At 42.3% G+C, this 16,435-nt stretch overlaps 1 protein-coding gene across 3 annotated transcripts in view; it reads left to right on the top strand.

Annotated features, from left to right (window-relative positions):
- Nucleotides 1-16,435, top strand: part of tmem164 (transmembrane protein 164) — a 137,237-nt gene that overhangs the window by 23,698 nt on the left and 97,104 nt on the right. For all 3 annotated transcript variants that reach the window (XM_078547521.1, XM_078547519.1, XM_078547520.1), the window contains exon 2: nucleotides 5,929-5,978. Coding sequence is in view for 2 of the 3 variants with exons in the window: in XM_078547519.1 (XP_078403645.1) it covers nucleotides 5,929-5,978 (50 nt within the window). In the remaining variant the exon portion in view is untranslated. The remainder of the gene's footprint in view (nucleotides 1-5,928; nucleotides 5,979-16,435) is intronic.

Below are 16,435 nucleotides of genomic sequence, written 5' to 3'. Positions count from 1 at the left end.
ACATTGCTTACAACTCAAACTTGTGCTAATGTTGTGGTAGCAGGATTGTAACCATCAGGATTTGAAACGAGCGGTCATTGTTTCTTTGCCAGTGTGTTAAATACGTAGATGATGTGAACTCGAGCCCTGTTTTTGACAGCTTTCTTTGTTGTCCAAAGCTTGATGTTTGAACACTGGCTAGAACTGAGCTTTAAGCCCAATAGTGTATCTAATCCTTTCATAGGTTATTTTACTTGGATATCTTGTAAATTAGGTTTGAGAAATTGAGACAACAGGATATTGTATCTGATTATTCATTGGGCAAGACACAAAGTCACCTGGTCTAGTAATCCAGCGACCCAGACTAAGGCTCTGGGGATATGGGTTCAAATCCTACCACAGCAGCTGGTGGAATTTAAATTTAATTAGTTTAAAAAAAAAAAAAAATCTGGAATTAAAAGTCAGCCTCTGTAATAATGGCCATGAAACTGGTTCACAAATATCCTTCAGGGAAGGAAATTGCCATCCTTGCCTGGTCTGGCCTACATGTGACTCCAGATCCATAGCAATGTGGCTAACTCTTAACTGCCCTCTGCAATGGCCTAGCAAACCTCAGTTCAGGGGGAATTAGGGATGGGCAACAAATGCTGGCCTTGCCACATCCTATGAATTTGTCATCACTTTTTTTCATTTGCGGGAAATTTCTTGAAGACTTTGTTTTGCCTTTAGGAAAGTTGTGCCTTTCTAATGTGTGGCACAGGTTGGGAATAAAGTACCTGTCAAGGCCACACTCTATCCAGTTTTGCTATGCCAAATCATTGGGTAGCAGGCAAGGCTAGATAGAGGCCTGCAGCAGGAAAGAACCTCGAGCTTCAAGCTAAAAGTTGCTCTGGAGCTTTGCTGATTGAGATTACCCCTCTGATCTTTGGCTATGTGAGAAATTGTGAGAACACATGTATTTTGGCACTCTAGAGCAAGCATGTCACTAATGCACAAAAGGTTAATTTTTGTTTTGAGGGTTGGAGGTCAATAAATACATCACTCTATCTATCCATAATGGTATTGGTGAGCCCGCCAAGCCATCTACAGCTATACTTTCAGTTTCTTTGTGCACCAAACTTGTTGCCCATCAGTAATTTTAAGCTGGGACTCTGTCCAATTCCCATGGTGGAACAGAAATTCAATTTGTAAGTAATTCAGTATACAATTATTAATATATAATTTGCTGCATAATTTGTGGAGACTAGAGCACTTTAATGCCTTGGATCTGAATGAACTATAGATCTTGTTTAAAAGGGGCAAAAATCCCTTATTCATTGGTTTACTGTTGAGTATTATGCCATGAGTAATGTACAATATAATTAAACTCATTTATATTCTGCACTATCGCTACATCAATTATATTTTAATCTGGATTATTTTAAAGTACAAGGTGTTTTAAATGCTAATGGATCCAGGGAATTTAAGGACCATCTTCAGATTTCGGCTTATACCATGACCTTGAACCAAGCGTTTAATGTTATGGTATTAAAGATGAGAAAAATAGATATGTTTCATAACCTTCATGCAACAGAAACATTTTCCCTTTTTTTATTTCTGCCACTTTATTTAATGTTATTAATCCTGAACTGTGAGCAATATTGTTCACAATTAGCCTGTAATTACTTGGGTAGCTTTTCCAATTACTTGGAGTATGTTAAATTTACCAGACCAACCTTTTGAGTGCACCTCTGTTGGATGGTGTAACTTTATTTTGCTGTTGTCTGTTTTGTTTGGGTTGCTGGCAAGTTGTCTTTGCAACATTCAGTGTCCTGCTCATGCATTGCATGAAATTTGATTTCTCGGCAGAATCTTTGTCTGCCATCTTCAAAATCTCACTGCAGTTGGAAATCATGTGCACTAACAGTTCCAGCATCCATACCTTTTTAATCATTTGTTATGTCAGAACTTCAGGTTTCTAGCTTTTAATTTATTCGTTCATGGGATGTGGGTATTGCAGGCCAGGCAAGCATTTATTTCCCATCCCTGATTGCCCTTGAAAAGTAGTGATGAGCCACTGCCTTGAAATGCTGCAGTCCATTTGGTGTAGGTACACCCACAGTCCTGTTAGGCAGGGAGTTCCAGGATTTTGACCCAGCGACAGTGAAGGAACAGCAATATAGTTCCAAGTCAGGATGGTGAGTGACTTGGAGGGGAACTTCCAGGTGGTGGTGCATCTGCTGCACTTGTCCTTCTAGATGGTAGAGAACATATAGGTTTGGAAGATGCTGTCAAAGGTGCCTTGGTGACTTGCTGCTGTGCATCTTGTAGATGGTGTACACTGCTACCACTGTGCATCAGTGGTGGTGGAAATTAATGTTGAAGGTTGCGGATGGGGTGCCAGTCAAGTGACCTGGTTTATCCTGGATGGTGTCGAGCTTCTTGTGTGTTGTGGGAGCTGCACTCATCCAGGCAAGTGGAGAATATCCCATCACACTCCTGACTTATGCCTTGTAGATGGTGGACAGGCTTTGGGGAGCCAGGAAGTGAGTTACTCACTGCAGAATTCCCAGCCTCGGACCTGTTTTTGTAGCCACAGTATTTCTATGGCTAGTCCAGTTCAGTTTCTGGTCAATGGAGAAACTCCCAGGATGTTGATAGTGGGGGATTCCGTGATCGTAATGCTATTGAATGTCAAAGGGAAGATGGTTAGATTCTCATTTGTTGCAAATGGTCATTGCCTGGCACTTGTGGTACGAATGTTACTTGCCACTTATCAGCCCAAGCTTGAACGTTGTCCAGGTCTTGCTACATATGTACATGGGCTGCTTCAGTGTTTGAGGAGTTGCGAATGAGTACTGAACATTGTGCAATGTGCAATCTTTCTTCCTCCCAGGGCTGGAATTATATTTAGTTACAGTATTAATGAGTCACCAACCAAAGCATTTAGTCTAGTGCTACAATAAATGAGAAATTATTTTTACTACTCCAAGCATTCACTGAGGCAATTCTGGTGAATTAATGGAGTAGAAAAAATAGGTCTATGACCATCTGAACAAATTGTTAAACATAATCATTAACTTTCAATGATTTTGTTCATAACCCGCTTCCTCCTCCACTGATTTCACTTCCTCCTCCATCACCTCCACAACTGATCTATTTTAACTTCCCTCTCTGTGGAGCTGAGAGAGATAATTAAAGGCTATCAAATAGTGGGAAAACTGAAGTTATTGCCTTCAGCCCCTACCACAAAATCCACAGCCTTTGCCTTCAGCACCCATTTCTGACCATTGTCTCAGACTGACCCAGATTATTCAAATCTCTGTATACTCTGTTTGACCATAGGTTAAGGCTCCTGAATGATTGTGATGGACAGAGCTTTGCTTTAGAAAAACCACAGACTTAAGGGAGGCTTGATTGTGGCCATTAAAATGAAAAATTAGACTTTTTTCCCCCCAAGCGGAAAGGCTAATAAAGTTGGAAAAGGTAGGGAAGATGAGAAGGCACAAGGTGATGTTACAAAATCAAAGAACATGGTTACATGCTACTAGTTAGTTTTATTTTATTCGTTCCTGGGATGTGGGTGTCGCTGGCTAAGCCAGCAATCATTGCCTATCCCTAATTGCCCTTGTGCAGGGAGCATTTAAGAGCCAACTTCATTGATGTGGGCCTGGAGTCACATATAGGCCAGACCAAGTAAGGACAGCAGATTTCCTTCCCTAAAGGACATTAGTGAACCAGATGGGTTTTACAACAGTCAACAATGGTATTGTGGCTGTCAATAGACTTTTAATTCTGGATTTTTAGTGAATTCAATTTTCACCATCTTGCAGAGAGTTGTCAATGTCTGCAGTGGATTAATAGCATGTGCAGTGATTGATTCATTGGAAGCATTCGGAAGGAAGCTGGCCAAGTTTCCAAGAGTAGCTGAGATATCTATGCATAGGTTGCAGTTGGATCATTGGGGTTATTCACCCAGTTGCAGTGACCTCCAGGAGTGAGCTTGATTGGCTTCAGGGAATAGGGAGGAACTTCTCAAGTCATTCATATTTATTCCTCTCTTTCAGATGATTGCATGGATCATGGGTTGGTGGATATGCTGAGAAGGGATGTGATGCAGTGCAAATTTATGCCATGGAATGGTCTTGTTGAACCAACTGATCTTTATAGCTCCTTTTTGATGTGTTCATAATCCTTCTGCCTCTCTACCACCTTCTCCATGTGAGATCTTCCTTTCAAACCCTCTCCTTGTTGTCCCTCCTAACTTCTCTCTCTGGCACAGTGTTCATCTTCTCCACCTCTAAAGCATTGTGGAATGTTTTTCTTACTAAAAATGCTGTATAAAAGCTTCTTATCTTTCTCCTAGTCACAGTATCAATGTATAAATTTTAATTAGAAAATCTGAAGTAGAATGTTTAGAAATGGGGAGGGAGTGTGGAGACATAGAGAGGATCTCTTCGAGGGCGTCATCCCCTTTCAGTGTATTGCTGATGTTCAGACTGTTGGAGCTTTTTTTTTCTTACACATCAGGGTTTTGAAGTGTGGAGGATCTTTGCCCAATCCCTCATTGCTGCTCTTCACAAAAGTCAATATTTGATGTTGTGGTTTTACATTTAAGTATAGCTAAGTATATTGTGTATTAGGATCTTACTGTAATAAAATAAAAGGTTCTTTACCCTAACAATGTCTCAAAGTGCACCATAAGTTGGATTACCTTCAATATATGTAGGCAATGCAGTCAGCATGCTTTTGGAATGTTCCATAAGGAGGAATGAGATGAATGACCAGTTAATCTGATCTTTGATGTTATTGTTGAGGGAGCAATGTTGGCCTGGACACTAGGAGAGCTCCCTGCTCTTTGAATAATGCCATAAGATCGTCAGTGTTCGGTTGATCATTTGGAACATGTTGACACCTCCAAATCAACAGCACTCTGTTAATACTACACAGGACCCTCTGGCTAGTTTGATTTCAAACTCTTTTCAGAGTGCCTTCAATGGAAGTGACAATACTGTAAAACTGTTCCCAGCAAGAAAGCTTTCCCTTTAACCTATAACTCAACAAGCGCCAGGGATACTGTATTAATGATGACTCCATTACCTAATCTAAAATAAACAGAAGGATCTTACCTCAATCATAAAAATGTGCTTCAGGAATGTGAAAAATAAGTCAGTTTTGATTTTTATACAATGGTGTTATTTTATGTCAAATCTCACTCGTGTACCATGCTCCTCATGCCTCTCCTCTGAATCTGGTTGAGAGCCACTTAAGTGGTTTCCATGTGACAGTCTGTGAATAGTGCATGTCTCACAAATGCAATAATGTATTTTAGCAGTGAAATGTAGAAAGTAAATATTTAATGTTCTCTTTAGGGGTGTTTCAGAAAACTTTCCAACATTTCTTCAGTAGTTTGTTCAATAGTTTATTCCTTATGTTGACCTTCTGTGCAGCTGTGGGGGCCAGTGTGTGACCTGCTCCCCGGCCACCGCTTAAAACCACCTTGCAGCTCAGGGCCTGATTGTAATTCGAGCCACCCCACTATAATGCCACAAGGCTATTTTACCTACAATATAATGGAAAGCCTGAGTGGAGCCAACCCACCAGAGAAAGCTGGGCTTGGTGGCAGCAGAGTGGTCAGAAGAGGTAAAGTTCATTGTTTTAATAGTTGGGAGTGTTCCCACCCCAATTTACATTGTTTCCTGCTGGCCTTAACATCATTCCTACCAGCTTTGGGCAAGAGATGGATATGGCTCAACTGTTAAAATCAGCTGGGCCGCACTCTCTCCTGGTGGTCAGCCTGCTACAGGATTCCCTCGCAACTGCTCCTACCCAAGTTAAAACCAACTTCCTGGAATCTGCTTCCAGTGCTTCCTCTGTGCATGTACATTTAAAAATGCATTGTTATAAAAATGTGCAGTAAGTTTTAAAGAATTAAAAGAATATTAATTTTTTTTTGGCTTTTAATTACAGATCTTTCTCCTTGCATGTCCTCCCTGTAGAATTGCCCTGATTGTTTTCAGGTAAGAATTGTTCTATTTGTGTATCTATTTCTACCTTTTGTATCCATGAATAAAATCATAGGCATGAAACATGAGTGCCTGTAGTCAACCGAGTAATTGCAGATATGATTCAGAAGGTCTACAAAGGAAACGTTAATTCTACTTAGAGACTTTATTATATCATTGCTGGTGATAGCCTATATTAATTAGTCTCCAGACTCTCCCTAGCTTCTGCTGCTACTCTGCTGGACTATTTTACTCTTCCAGTTGCCAGACTGGTCATTGTAGAATCTGAATTAAAAATTTGATTTTTTTTCAAAAATAGTAACATATAACTGTTGCATTAACCAATTCAGTTCATCTGAATCAGAGGGTTGTGGGTTCATGTCCCACTCCCGGAAAACCAAGAACTGTGATTGTACTCGAAAGAGTTGCAATCTGTGACTGTTAATAACTCAAAAGAGTTTCTTTCTAGCAAATAGTTAGGCTCAACATGACTTTTTAAATGAGATTTTGTTTACTTTGATTCCACAAAGTGCATGTTTTTTATTGGAGGTGGGGGGTGGGCGGGGGGTGTGCAGGGTGAAGACAATTATCTGATTCATTAATAATTCATTCATTCTCTGTCTCTACCGGCTCCAATCCCCACTCTGTCCTGCCTTTTTCTATGGTGAAGTCTCAGATATACTTCTATTTATATATTTTTTAAAAACTGGTGCCAATCAAAACATTGCCCCTGCAAAAAATGAAGGATTTGTAACATGAGCTGCATTCACCATCACTGTCTGGGATTGAGTAACTCCAGTTTATGGTGGTTGTTGAAGTCTCCCACATAGGTAGCTGGACAGGGCATTATTGACGGGGCTTGCTGTTCCCAGCTGGCACTTGGAGGCTTGTGTAAGTTCGTGTTATGAAAATCGCCGACCAGAACATGGTTAATGACGCTGCACTGGCAGTGTTGAATCAGACATGGGTGGCATAGTCATGTTTAGCATGAGGGGAGTAGCACAGTAGATTAAAGCCTTTGATGTAAACGTGACCTCCTTCAGTTCCAGTATGGGTCTCTTGTAAGCAAATTATGTCTTATCCAATGAGGTTTTGTTTGGCAGCTGATAGTCTCTCAACATTACGTTGTAAGATTTGGAGAACATGCCCTGTTGCCATAAAGCCAGAGGGCTGCTCAACATTCAGACTGATGGTTCTGGGGTTTATCTGGGGTTCCACAAGGGGATGCTTTCAGAGCTCTTTAATTTTCTCTTTAGAATTGAGTCTGCTGATAGGATTGTTGGTTTCCCCAAGAGCACTGGGTACTGACTGGGGTGCAACTGAACATTGGCCTGACAAAGGATCAATGTATATATACAAATGTCAAGCAAGTTCATCTATGCTGATGAGATCTATTGTGCCACACAAGCTCCATCATTCTGATGTTACAAAGCTGATCGACTACTGCAGCACATGGCATCCCTTATTGAATCCCCCTAAAACTATATTGGTGTATTCCACCTCCACAATGCCAGTGCCAAAAAAGAATTGCATGTCTACATGGGATGGCCAGATACCTAGAGCATGACCACCATACTTGGGAGTGACTCTAGGGCCCTGTCCTTCCAGGAAACTTCAAGGAAATGGCAACAAAGCTCAAGAGCAGAAACGACCTATTACCCAAACATGCTGGATCAATGTGGGGTCCTGCTGCCACAACACTCCTAAGCCTAGCACTTGCCCTTGCCCTATCATAGTCCACAGTAGTCCTCTCTGGCAAAGGTTGTCATGCACACACACACACACACACACACACACACACACACTCTCTCTCTCTCTCTCTCTCTCTCTCTCTCTCTCTCTCAGTTGAATGTAACGATGTGCATCATAACTGGAGCTCTCCCGTCAACACCCTTTCCCTAGCTTCTTGTCCTTGCAAATGTCACTCTGCTACACACCCATTAACTAACAAAAAACCCATTTGCTAACTCTCAGCTACTCACCCATTGCATTGGGCACTTAAACTTACCTTAGGGCAGCTAGTGCAGTAAAATGGGAGCGTGTCCAGCCTTCACTCTGACATTACTCCGCTGTGATAGAGGATAGATATTATCCTCTGCGTTTTCTGGAGAAGCAAGGCTCTGGAGATCCGGCCAGCAATGTGGGGGGCAGGAAAGTACAGTCTGAGTGGCAGTCCGATGGTGATTGCTACTTCACGGAATATCTAGGTCAATATCTCATCCAATAATCCTGACAGAATTGTAGGTCTTTGCCTTGCATTCATTTTTGAAATTTGTCTCGATGGAAAAATTTGTTTTAGAATTTCAGTGAAACTAAATATCATTTCTTTGCTTTGTCATCTTTGTTAATTGCCAATTTCTGATGTCCTAGTGTTGTGGAATTGTTTAAAAGCAAAATACTACGGGTGCTGGAAATCTGAAACAAAAACAGAAAATGCTGGAAAAACGCAGCAGATCTAACAGCATCTGTGGAGAGAAAAAAAACAGGAGTTAATGTTTTGAGTCCTTACAACGACTCTTCAGAGCTAGAGAGGAGTAAAAATTTAATGAAATTTGTAATGTTTAAGGGGGTGGAGCAGGTGAAGCTGGATAGAAGGCCAGTGATAGGTGGAGGCAAAGGAGAGATTGCCAGAGATGTCATGTCATGGACAAAAGGACAAAGGAGTGTTAATGATAGTAATACTGGCTAAAGGAGGTGCTGATGGTGGCATTAAGGTCAGAATGTGATAATGGCAGGACAAGAGTAAGCACTTAATTCCTGGTGATAGACTGTCCACCACTATTCACTACAAGCCGACCGACTCCCACAGCTACCTAGACTACAGCTCCTCACACCCCGCCTCCTGTAAGGGCTCTATCCCATTCTCGGTTCCTTCGCCTCTGTCGCATCTGTTCCAATGTTATCACTTTCCAAAATGGTGCTTCTGACATGTCTTCCTTCTTCAATCAAGGTTTCCCACCCACTGTGGTTGACAGGGCCCTCAACTGTATCTGACACATCTCCTGCGCCTCTGCCCTCACACTTTCCTATCCCTCCTAGAACCATGATAGGGTCCCCCTTGTCCTCACTTTTCACCCCACCAGCCTCCGCATTCAAAGGATCATCCTCCGCCATTTCCGCCAACTCCAGCATGATGCCACCACCAAACACATCTTCCCCTCACTGCAGCCCCCCACCCCCGTCAGCATTTCATAGGGACCATTCCCTCTGGGACACCCTGGTCCACTCCTCCATCGCCCCCAACAGCTCATCTCCCCCCCACAGCACCTTCCCGTGCAATTGCAGAAGGTACAGCACCTGTCCCTTTACCACCTCCCCTCCTCACCATCCAAGGGCCCAAACACTCCTTTCTGGTGAAATAGCGCTTCACTTACACCTCCTTCAATTTGATCTACTGCATTTGCTGCTCCCAATGCAGTCTTCTCTACATTGGAGAGACCAAATGCAGACTGAGTGATCGCTTTGCGGAATATCTTCGGTCTGTCTGCAAGCATGACCCAGACCTCCCTGTCGCTTGCTATTTCAACACACCACCCTGCTCTCATGCCCATGTGTCCGTCCTTGGCATGCTGCAATGTTCCAGTGAAGCCCAATGCAAACTGGAGGAACAGCACCTCATCTTCCATCTAGGCACTTTACAGCCTTCCGGACTTAACATTGAGTTCAACACCTTCAGATCATGAATTCTCTCCTCCACCCTCCCCCCTTTTGTTTTTATCCCCTTTTTTTAATATTCTTTCTCATTCCTTAATTTTTTATTCACTTATTTTTATTTTCATTTTTATTCATTGTTTTATCCCCACCTTTTATCCTATTTTCAATCTTTTTTTTCCCACCACTGTCCCCTCCACCCCCATCCCACAAGGACCATCTGTCATTTGTTCATGTTGGTCTTCCCAGAGTGCTTACCCTTGTCCTGCTATTATCACATTCTACTTTCTGATCTTAATACCACCATCAGCACCTCCTTTAGCCAGTATCACGATTATTAACACCTTTTATCCATAACATCTCTGGCAATCTCTCCTTTGCCTCCACCTATCGCTGGCCTTCTATCCAGCTTCACCTGTTCTACCCCCCCTTAAACAGTATAAATTTCATTACATTTTTACTTCTCTCTAGCTCTGAAGAAGAGTCATAAGGACTCGAAACATTAACTCCTGTTTTTTCTTTTCTCTCCGTAGATGCTGTTAGGCCTGAGTTTTTCCAGCATTTTCTATTTTTGTTGTGGAATTATTTGTTCACTTGGGCAGGTGGACCATATACTCTGAAGCTTGTTGCTGTCTACAAGGATGGGGGTGAAATGAGGCCAATGTAGTTTAGAATTCTTGGCTCAATGCACAAAATGGTTGGTTCTTTTACTGCACACTTTGATTCCATAGAGGAGTGGGACTAGATGAGTAGCTCTTGGAGAGAGCTGGCACAGATTTGATAGGTTGAATAACCACCTCCTTCTGTGCTGTAACCATTCAATTATCATTGCCAATGTCATAGTTGGGGTCCGAGCCATTTGCTCACTGTGCAAGCTTGACACTGAAACAGGGCGCATTAAAGCTATCCTGTGGGATAATGGCTACCCTGATCAGATCATTGCTCGCTGCGTATCATGCATACTCATGGGCCTAAGGCTGCCACTTTGGGCTCAAAGTGCCATATTATCCTGAAAGGGTAAGGTGTATCAAAACTGTTAACAACAGGTTTATGCTGTTGCTGTGCCTAGTTGCATTTTCCACAAACAGGATACTGCTGTCAAGCCAAAAAGGCATTCCATCTATATCTCTCATGCCTAATGTGGTATTTGAATTTCAGTGCTGGTGTGATGTCAGGTATGTAGGTTGTACATCCCAACAATTGGCAACTCCTATCAAACAGCACTCCCCTTCGGTTGATTGCAAGAGGCAGAGTACCAGCTGTACTCAACCAGCCCTTGCTTGTGCAACTCGGAAGATTTTGTCTAACATTTAGATGTGATTCTGCGATTGGACAGCACTTGTGAACAATCCTGAATTTACAAAGGATTACACTAACAACCAATTTAAGAAGTTACATGTGTTCATATGCAGGGACATTTCCTCTGCACAGAAAAGTAACATGTCTAGGCAGTGCATCTTGTTGTTTGAATAAAACAAAAGCATTGGGCAGGGGGGTGAGTGCGGTGGTGGGGCTGTGGGGGATTAGTTCCCTGATGTATTCTCCATGGCAACGCCTCAACTAATCAGGGTCAACTTGTCAACCTATCAACACCTCTTTTCTCATGCAATATAAATTGTTACTTCCTTTGACATTTGGCATTCTTGCATCTCTTCCTGATGAGTGGAAGATAAAAGCTTTGACACTTTTTGAGCCATACTTCAGCTGTATACTAGCACGTGACCCATTCTATAATTCTGTGACCTGCATAAAATTCATCAATTTATTTTCCATATGCTAAGAAATTGAGTACATTCCAAATTCAGAAACCAGGGGCTGCATTTTACTTCCCCTCAATGTTTTTGGTGTGGTGGGGACCATGTAAAATAGGGTAGGTCCCCACCCCATCACCTTCCCACCACACTGGGTGGCTGGGTGCTGAAATCAGCAGCTTGCCTGCAATATTTAAATAGATAATAAAGGGTCAGCTAGGCTCAATTGACCCTGATGATAATACACCACCCGTGCCATAAAATGTTTGGTGTCTCCAGAGTGGGCAGCCTATGCTTTTTTTTTTTTGAAATAATCACTTTGAAGGACCAGGCAGGGGGATGTTTCTAACTTCGGGTGAATGCCCTTAGCTGATCAAGGTGCCGCACCCCCAACCCAAGATAGAACCTCCTTCCCTTTCTTCCTACCCACCTGTAGCCTTAAGCCCATACACCCCTCCCTACCCAACGCACCCTGAACTTGGCCGTTTCTGGGGATCCTCTTTTCCCCCTCCTTGCAGTCCCAGGAGCACCCACTAATCAGTTATTGACACTACAGGGAGCGATTGGCTGGCAGCTCCCAAGGGAGGGGCGCAAGCCCCACTTGATCCTTGTTTAGCTTGCCTGCTGTGCATTTATGGCTGCAGGGCAGGCTAGCATGGAGCAGGTCGGTTCCACACTGACTTTGCTTCTGGGGAGGGGGTGAGCTGACTATCCACACCCCCTTCAACCCACTCACCAAGTAATATTCAGCCCAAGGTCAGAATTTTTCCTGTGGGAAATGGGAGTTAGGACCAAACCCAAGTTGAGTTTCTGACTCTATCTCCAGGGAGTACAATCTTGTAGTCCCCAGGGCCTTAATTAGCCTGGGGATGGGTCTGCCACCCACATTAGGCACATCTGGAGTGGGGTGGGCAGTGGACATGGGGTGATTCCATCCCCTAATACATCGGCTCAGATCTTTGGATAGATATGCGGTGACTGTTGAGCTGCGTCGGGAAGACCTCAAAATGTATTTAAATAGGTTTTAAAGTTTTTAAATCTATTTCCCCCCCCCACCCTTCATCCACCTTCCACTCCCCATTCCCATCCTCCTCACTCACCCAACCACATCCCCACCCTCACTTGGTCCTTATCCATTTTATAAACACACGGTCACAAGTGCTATTATAAAAAGTGGATTGCATCCAATAGCCCATAATCTCCACCACCCCACCCCCCCCACCCAAACAAAAGAAATTTTACCTTGGGGTATCTAATAATCCCAGCAGATGTCTAAACCGAAAACCTAAAAGCGATTGAAAGTGTTTTTAAACAAAAGCATTTAACCTTTTAAAGCCCTTCTCCATCACCTCCATGCAGATTGTGTAAAACCCAACAGCTGCGGAACCTTGGCCACCTTGCAGAAAATGAGAGCTTTCTGGGGAATGAGCCTCCCGCAATTAAATGAATTTGTTAATAAACTGCCTGCCTCCCCCACCCCCCCTCAAAAAGACGGAGGGTGGAAACGGAGGCGGATTTCTGGCCATGTCGCTCTGTGGCCATTTTGTTTCCTGACCTTCCTCCATTCCTGTCTGATTCTGGATGGTAAATTCCGGTCCTAGTGTTAGCATCGAGCACATCCAGTCCAGGTATACATTTATTTTGCAGGTTAGGTCAAATTAAGTGTTATTTGTTCCTGTTTTAAAGTTTCCTGCAAAATCCAAATGTGACTCTCTGAAGCGAATATGGATAGCAAATTTCTTTGCTGAATAAAACAAAAGCAATTAGTTCAAGCTAAGGGAGCAGAATTAAATTTCTGCTGGCTAAGCAATTAAAAATAGTGATTAAGATGGGCTAATGTAATTTCTTCCACAGCCCAGAGCATCTTTAGTCCTTGCTACTGGCACAAACACTAGGATTAAATGGATTAGGTACAAGGTGAATGAGCATAAATTGACACTGTAATTAAATAGACACAAACCTTCTAATTACTTTCAGGTTAATGTGTCTCTGTCCCAGAAGATAAGTTCTTTTAAGACAAAATATCACTTTTTAATAGCCTGTGACCAAGTGAGTTTTTAATGCAGTTGTTCTAAATAACAAAATAAATGCAACAACAGTAATCTGTGGCAAGGGTGAGAAACGTTGTCCTAAAGTGTTTGATTATCTCCTCCCCCGACTCCATAAATAAACATTGGCCTGAATTTTTCGGGCACTGTAGCACCGATAATGAACATTAATGTTCAAACCTCAGGAATAGCTTTTCTATTGTAACACCATAAAGACCTAACACACAAACTTGTATGACAATGTAAATCCATTTGTGTTCTGCCTGTCACCTCTGCTGCTGCTTGTATTCTCAACAGCTTTTTACTTTAGCTTCAGTTTATACTTTAGGTATCTAATGAGATTCTACATTCTATTCTAGCTTTTGTTTCTCTCATCTCCTACTGTGTATTTTGAAGGGGAGAGCAACATTCTTAAATTGTGGCTGGACAATGTTGCTGTCAGAGATGGTTGAAAATTTGTCTGCATTGTCTGTTTTAGGATTATTTTTTTAAGTATAGAAATGAACTGAAGGTAAGAGTCATGAGGTAAGTGCCTAAGTTTGCAAACAATGCAATGATGATGAAGTTGGTAGGCTCCATAAGCTGAACAGGACCAACATATCAGGAGTTGAAAATTCTTGGGAATTGGTCAGGCAGGTGACGGATGTAATTCCATGTAGAGAAATGCAAGGCACTTGACATGGGGGCAAAAAATGTCCAGGTAGAGATCATTGCATCAATAGAAAGAAAATGTATATGGAAAATGAAAGAAGGTGGCAGATGCAGTATAACATGAACTTGTCCAATTTGGCAGAAAGAATAGAAAAGCAGCCTATTATTTAAATAGGGAGAGATTGCAGAACTTGGTGGTACAGCAGCATCTGGGTGCCTTTGTACATGAATCAGGGAAAGTTATTATGCAGGTCCAGCAAATGATTAGGAAGGTACATGGAATGTCATCATTTATTGCAAGGGGAATGGAATATAAACATGAGGATGTTTTGCTGCAGCTTAACAGGGTGTTGGTGAGACCACATCTGGAATACTGTGTACAGTTTTGGTTTCCTTATTTAAGAAAGGATATAAATGTTTTAGAAGCAGTTCAGAGAAGGTTCACTTGACTGTTTACCTGGATGGGGCAGGGTGGGGGAGGTGCTTATCTGTGAGGATAGGCTGGGCCTGTATCCATTGGAGTTTAGAAGAAAGAGGAGTGATCTTATTGAAATATATAAGATCCTGGGAGATTTGACAGTGAATGCTGAAAGGATGTTTCACCTTGTGGGAGAGACTGGAACTAGGGGGTCACAGTTTAAAAATAAGGGGTGCCTTATTTAAGATGGAGATTAGGAGAATTTTTTTCTTTTGAGGGATGTGTCTTTGGAACACTCTCTCCCAGGTAGTGGTGGAGGCAGAGCCATGAATATTTTTAAGGCAGAGGTCAATAGACTCTTGACTGACAAGGGAGAAAAGGTTAACGGTGTAGGTGGAATGTGGAGTTGAGGCTACAATCATATCAGCCATTATCTTATCAAATGAAGGAGCAGGCTTGGGAGGCTGAATGGCCGCCTCCTGCTTATTCATATGTTTACCTTTTTTGGGTCCTGGTTGTGCAATGTCACGCGAATGGTGAGGACGAGGATTCTGGCCTATGCTCTCCTACGGCCTCGGTTGCACATCAGTGACTTAATTTGGAGGACCCTGAGAATCACTGGTCTAGACAGTGAATAGTGGAGGACAGTGTAACCATAGAAGACATTAGTTCAGTTCCATCTTGTCTGCAGCCAATGTCAAATTTCCAGCAAGAATTTTGATAGCAATTGGAAGTGATCCTCTCTAGCTGACTTTATTTTGCTTCTCCCTCAACCAACATGGCCCACCTGAAATCATTTGGTTCTTAACAGAGGTTAAACCTGGTAACTCCCTTGGCTGCGTGGCTCACCACCGTACCAGGAGGTGCAATTACTCATTGAATTATTGGGACAGCTAGTAATTAAAATCTTAATTATAAAGCTGCTGTACTGTTTAGATATAATTGGAAAGAGGAACTATGAATACTGGAGATGCAAAGGAAAGGAAAATGCCAACATTTAAAAGATAAAAATAAAAGAAGGGACTTGCATTTCCTTGTAGCTTTTTTTAAATTGAATTCTCGAGTTATCTTATGGCTTCATAAAACTTTACACATGTGCATTACACATATAGGTGTGTTCTCACATATTTTATGAAGCCATTATGCAATGAAGGGTATGCTCATAGAACTTGGATTTAGGTGTACTCACCATTTTGAGTACCTCCCCTTACAGAGCTTGTATTTGAGACATCAAAAAATACTTGAATTCCAAAAGAGTTACTTTTAGGTGTGGTCCTGCACTACAGCAAATGAGACAAACTGACCAGTTAAATTGGTTTTGGCATTTTTAGATGGCTGATGAAGTTGGGCAGGACATTGGGAAAACTGTGCTTCTGTGTGAGTTGTTGGCATCACAAACTAATGTCCATGCGTTTGCTTACATTCACCTGAAAAGATAGGTGAGCCCTTGTTTAATATCTCCTCTTAAAAAGACAGTTTTTCCAACAATGCAACACTTCCTCCATTGGAAAAGGCTACCATAGATAGTGGCCCCAAAATCCTTGGGCCCACTGCACTTGTGTAAATGGGACAAATCTGCCCTGCTGCTGATATTAGCTTCTGATCCCACTGGCTTGTCTGGGGGTGGGGAGCTGGGGAAGGGAAGCAGATTTGCTTCAGTATGGGTACATCTTGAACAGGTGGCTAGGAGAAGCAGAGGGCTGCAGTTTTAGATGGGTGTCAGACCCAAGGTTCCTGAGAGTTACGTAACTCTCTTCATAAGACAGCTTATGTTAACAAATTGTAAAACTCACTTCCAGTATTTACTTGCCCTGCTATGGAAAATCAGTCACTCCGTTCCGATGTGAACAGTTGTCTTGATGCTGCTTTTTAAAAATATAAATCCCTAGTATCCAGATTACTGGTTGGAAGGAAAACAGTACCACAGGAATTCAGCAGGGACAAGGCATCCTA

Source organism: Cetorhinus maximus, chromosome 8 (assembly GCF_964194155.1).
Source record: "Cetorhinus maximus chromosome 8, sCetMax3.hap1.1, whole genome shotgun sequence".
NCBI lineage: Eukaryota > Metazoa > Chordata > Chondrichthyes > Lamniformes > Cetorhinidae > Cetorhinus > Cetorhinus maximus.
This window is presented reverse-complemented; position numbering and strand designations above follow the sequence as displayed.